This window comes from Vigna radiata, chromosome 10, assembly GCF_000741045.1.
Source record: "Vigna radiata var. radiata cultivar VC1973A chromosome 10, Vradiata_ver6, whole genome shotgun sequence".
NCBI lineage: Eukaryota > Viridiplantae > Streptophyta > Magnoliopsida > Fabales > Fabaceae > Vigna > Vigna radiata.
Genome location: NC_028360.1, coordinates 11,617,680 through 11,623,610, shown reverse-complemented (window position 1 = coordinate 11,623,610; position 5,931 = coordinate 11,617,680). Strand labels below are relative to the sequence as shown.

Sequence of the window (5,931 nt, the reverse complement as noted above, 5' to 3'; positions counted from 1 at the left end):
TGCTCTTTTCTTTCTAGCTAGCATCTCACCTCAGGTCTAACCTTTTTGATACAAAATCATATAATAATGTAATCTAATCTAATTATGAAAATGATGGATTTGAAAATTTATAACAATGTAATATGTTTATACATTCACAATTTTTAATATTTCAGTATTACTTTTACAAAGTTTTATTTCAATATTTTCCATTAAAATATTTCCATTTTTTTTACTATTTTTTGTATTCGGAATTTAACAAATAATTTTATCCTAATAATTATTTTATTACTTTTATTTTCACCGAGGCTAATAACTATGATAAGTAATTCAATAGTATAATTAAAGAAATTTAAATTTAATATATTTTGACTTTCAATTTTGTATCTACAAATAATTTTTTCTTATATATTTAAAAATCTATTAAAGATAAACCTAAAATATTATATTATATTAGAGATGGAAAAATAAGATTTTAGCCAGTGTAAATGATGTGAAATAAATAGATAAATAATAAGCAAACACTTTTGAAGTTTTTAGAAGAGAAAATAAATAGGTTTAAATATGGATCCATCACCCTAACGTTCCCACTCCGGCGGCCACTGCAAATTCTTCCTTCGCAGACATCGTCAATTCGAGTACGACCTATCACTCTATTCTGTTCGCTAATTTATTCTTTATTTTAGAAATTGAACTTCAATGTATTCTGTAGTTCTCGTCTTTTCATGATTAAGCGCAAACCAATCTATGTTCAGTCAAAGGTTTGTCATTCTGATTGATTTTTTGTTTGATATTTTTTCAAGTTTAAGGACAAATGAATTTGTGGATTAGGTTTTCTTTGGTTGTTCTGCTTGTGAGGTGATAACTTGAAATTTGAATTCAGACTGTGAGTTGGGAATTATTTAGGGTTGCTATTGGTGCTTACTTTGTTTTTCTTCTATTTATGACTAGTGTCACGTTCATTCTTGTGTGGTACCTATGTTGCACCCTTTATTTTTGGGTGGATGCTGAGTGCTTCAGTTGTTTTTTTTTTTTTTTTATAACTTTTTTTATTACTGGTATATACTTATACAGGTTGGAGTTGGGTTATAAAACCGTCAATGGCTGAAGAAATTGCAATGGTAGAATCTGGGAGAGCTAGGAGGAAATTTGTTAAAACTCAAGGCCGTAAGAAGTCAGGTAAGAAAGCAAAAGTGATGCCATCACCACATGGACAGAAGAAAGTTAAAATAGACAAAAAAATGAAGAAACTTTTCCGCAAGCGAGCACGGGAGTATAACTCTGATGATGAAGAAGATGAGGCCATTGTCACTGCTGCCTCGGAGACTAGACGTTTGGCATCTGTCACCAATAAAAATAATGAGAAGGATGGCATGGAAAGTGGGGACAATCAGTCTGAAGATGAAGGAGCTGCAGCACCACTAAAATCATCGAACAAAAATGCTACTGATACGAATGATCACAGTTCTGATGATGAAGGAGATGATGATAATGAAATTCAGCCAGGAATTACAAAATTCACTGAAGGATGCCGAGCATTCAAGATGGCATTTAGGAATATTATGAAGAAGAGTGTTCCCGATGATATGTTGGTAAGTTATTTGAATACAGAAGATTATGATTTTACAGAACATAGGGAGACTAGTTTTTTTAAGACTTGGATAATCTGCAGGGTCCAATATTGTCAGCACACAAGAAACTTGTTATAGAAAAACTAGGAGAAGAGCAAGCAGAACGCAATATCAAGGGAGAGGCCAAAAAGGAAAAGCAGATGGTAATCTTAAATTTTATTTTGACAGATTTTATTGTTTTCCAAAGACCGTTACAGTTTATTCGTATGCTCAGTTTTTATCTCCCAAAAGTTTCCCTGTCTTAGGTTGTAATCTTATTGCTTTTTACAGTTAGCAGAAAAGGGACATGTCAAACCTGCTACATACTTGGACTCACATGAAAAGTTTCTGATAAGTGTTGCAACAAAAGGAGGTAAATGAGTTGAATTTCTTAAATAAAAGCCTATAGCTGTTTTAATTTGTTTGACGACTTGCATTTTCTTGTTATTGATGTGGACTTTTGTTGTGACCATGCATCAAATTGGATTACTTTCAGTGGTCAAGTTATTCAATGCTGTAAGTTTTCACTTAAAGTTTAACCAAAATTTGGTTTCTTCATAGATTTTTGTATGTGTCTCTGTGATGGTTTGTATCTCTATCATAATTAAGCCAGAGATTTTGTTCACATCTGTTGCAGGTCAATAAGGCACAAACTGCTCAAAAAGGGTTGAACCCCTCTAGGAATAAGGATGCAAAAGGTTAGTTGTTTGATGCTGTATTTCCTTTTTATTCTTATTATAGAACTACAGTACTTTACTCTTGATTCTCTGTTTATTCCTACGTGTTCTATTTTCTTGGATCTTAACATGTTCAATCTTGGTGATGAGTGTATAATTCTAATTATCCAATGTGTATGCTGGCAGAGATACGAAAACGGGCCAAACAAGCCTTCTTTTCAGAGTTAGGGAAACCGTCATTGCCTTCAACTGGCACCTCAACAAAGGTGATTTTTAACTGCTCATTCTTTTTTTTGGTGTCAATATTTGATTAGGTCAATTTAGCTAACAACTCGATAATTTTGATTAGTGATTTAAAAGTGGTCAGAGTGTCTGGTCTCAATTTTACCACTTTAAATTTTATTGAAGTTTAGCAGGGAAATCCTGAATGTGGAAAAATTTTAGTAATACTATTTCNGATGAGGATTTAACCATTAATGTTAAACATATTATTTGGTGTTCCATTTTTTAAATTTTATATTTTATCTGGTCTGTCTGGTGCAACTGTCAAACTGGTTGAACTAGGTTTGATATGTTTAAACCAGTGCCTCAGTGCCTTGTCTAAAATTTCTCTTTTTTCCCAATAAACTGTAGCAAACCTATCTTGATGAGATAGGTTCTTTCTTTTGCTTAATTATCAAACTGTAGATTTTTTATATGCAGATCAATGAAGGCACGGGCAAGGTAGAAGACCAACAGCCTGCTTGGGCTCCATTACGAGATAATCATATGATGACAAGTTCAAGGCTAAAGGATTGGGATAAAATGCCTGTAAGTATCATTTGAAGTTATAGCAAGTTCCTTTTATGTTGCACAGTTACCATCCACTCATAACTTTGCATATCTACAGGATAAAAACGTATCAGATGACTTTGGAAGGACTTCTGAAAATAGTAGTTCAGATGAAGATTAGTATATTAAAACTAGAGTAAGCAGTATTGAGATTTTTATGGTGGGAGAATCTGTCAGATTTAGAATATTCGAGTTGTTAAGTTGTTACAGGCACGGGGTAGGAGGAATATCTTGTAATCATACGTTTTTCTGTCAATGGATTACTAAGACTAGTAATGAATTATTCATATTGTAATTTCAAAGAAATATTGTAGTTTCAAAGATGATTTATTGGTGTTGTCGGATATTCATTCTATTTTACAATATCGTAGTTTCAAAAATATGATTAAGAAGCAATATACAATAGGAATGCTATCAGATTGTTACATGTCCATCTGTAATTATTTAGTTTTATGTTGAGATGTTCACTTATCATGGGAGAAGGTGTTAAGAACTTCACATCACGGATGTTTTTAAAATACATCAGATAATAGGGATAGGAATCTCGTATCAGCTTCAGCTATCAATTCTGTGATGGTTATGTTAGGTTTTAAGCATACGATATAATTGGTGTTTTTGAATGTATACCTAGCACAATCTTCTCCTATGGAGACACTCTCCCAACTCACTCATAAGCTCTTTCAATTTGCTTTTGACATTTTTATTGTTGGAATTCTGATACCTAATGTTACTTGCATCAATTTCATTGAGTGTTCTTTCCATGTCTACAAGGGGAGCGATCCAATAACACCTGTGATTTATATGAACTAAATGAGATTCAAATCGAAGCTGTTTACAACACAAAAGTGTGAAAAAAATTCAAAACATTTAATCTAACAGTGGGATTTAAAGATTTTTTGTTTAAATTAAAAGATACTGAATAATATAATGATTGATGTTAATTAAATTATCCACGTTCAATATGAGTATGAAAATATGTTAGAGATTTTATTTTTAAATATTTAACTAAATTATAATATATAAAAAATAACAAGTTAGTTTTACCCGATATGTCAGCCCATCATGTGCGGGACGGATTGTCATTAATAATCCGTTTCTGTTTGACGGATTAGTCCAAACCTGTTTTTAACTTCGATAATAATAGTTAGACAACATTTTTTTGACAACATTTGAACATTGATTACGTATAATAATCTTAAATAATATTGTGGAGTAATTTTTAACAAATCACATATTGATACGTAATCAATGTTCAAATGTTGTCAAAAAAATGTTGTCTAAATATCATTAATCTTTTAACTTATCAACAACATGCCATACCCATTTTGTCATCTATTTTAAATTTATAGTCTTCAATATTACTTATAATGTGAAAATTTGCACATTTGTATTTTTGTATAATTTAGAATTTGGATAAGGTACACATTATTTAATTTTTAAATAAATTAAAACTATAATTTATTGTTTGAAATTGCAATAATTCATATAAATGATCCTTGAAATGAATAAAATGCAAAAGAAAAGAAGAAGAACATGTTGTCTAAAATCGCACATCATCAATACTTTTAGTTATTCAAATTGTTACGGATAATATAACCTTGCAATAAAAAAATGGAAAGTATGTTCTTAAAATTACAAATCATTCATCAATTTACTCTTTAAAGTTGTAACAGTAAAGCAAGTTGAACCTTAATTATAAATACTTAATTACATTTTTTTTTCTCTTAAATGTATGCTTATGTTTGACTAGGGAATTAGAAATGTTTAAAAAATTAAATATTTATAATTTGGGACTAATGTGTTTTACTATTACAAATTTTGAAGATTAGATGAATTGACAATTCATACTTTTAAAGATGATTTCAGCATTTTATTTATTTTTGAAATCGATTTTTGACTTTGCATTATAATTTTCAAAACTAAAGTAATTGATGGTGTACATTTTCAAAGAACATTTTGTCATTTCATTAATACCGACCATTTTATTACAATCTCAAGAACTTAAAAACTTAAATACAAATTCCAAATTCATATAAAAAGCCTTAAAATAAGAGTTCTATTCAAAAAATTAAAATGATAAGTATTTTAAATATAAAAGTTATTTTTAATTTAGAGCTCGTTAAAGTAACATCATTTTAATTTCATCCAATGAATGCATATAATTTATTTATTTATTTTAGAACTAATAAAATGGATATCAATTAATATTTTAAAATCTTTTAGTCGTACACTTAAAGAGAAACTTATATTTGAAATCCCCAGAAATATCTTGATTAACATTATTAAAACTATTTATAAACTTATTTTGAAACTAAAATTAACTTGTATATGGTATAAATTCCCTTTTATGTTTTATTTTATTTATTTTTATATAAATTAATTTTAATTTATGATAAAAATTATTTAGTTTTTCTTTTGTAAAATTTTATTCAAACATCTCACTCTGCATGAATAAGCCCGTTTACACGCAGAATTTACCTTTTTCACTGTAATGAAACAATGGGCAGAGCATAATTTAAAAGTAAAATAATCCAAAGATATACTTTCACTACTCTCAAGCATATATGAGAGAAATATTTTTATGCGTGGACAAATATAATTTGGTATTGTTAATTTATACATAAATCAATTTTAACTTTTTTAAAAATATTTTTTTTTCTCAGTGCTTAGAAGAGGTAACTTAATAAAGATGAAGAGACTGATGTAGGAAAAATAGTAAAAATTAAAAAAAGAATAAAAGAAAAATGATAATGAAAGAATAAAAGAAATATTTTAATTACATTTGGTAAATATTTTTTAATAGAATTATTTAATTATTTAAATACAAAACGAAG

At 28.9% G+C, this 5,931-nt stretch overlaps 1 protein-coding gene across 1 annotated transcript; it reads left to right on the top strand.

The window, feature by feature from the left end:
• The first annotated feature begins 500 nt into the window (after positions 1-500).
• On the top strand, positions 501-3,460 carry LOC106775246 (RRP15-like protein). The gene is made up of 9 exons (XM_014662341.2): positions 501-617; positions 1,054-1,571; positions 1,652-1,753; positions 1,881-1,962; positions 2,086-2,105; positions 2,227-2,287; positions 2,453-2,532; positions 2,969-3,076; positions 3,156-3,460. Exons 2-9 carry the CDS (start codon positions 1,080-1,082, stop codon positions 3,216-3,218), a joined length of 1,008 nt encoding a protein of 335 aa, XP_014517827.1. The 5' UTR covers positions 501-617; positions 1,054-1,079; the 3' UTR covers positions 3,219-3,460.
• Positions 3,461-5,931: the final 2,471 nt, after the last annotated feature.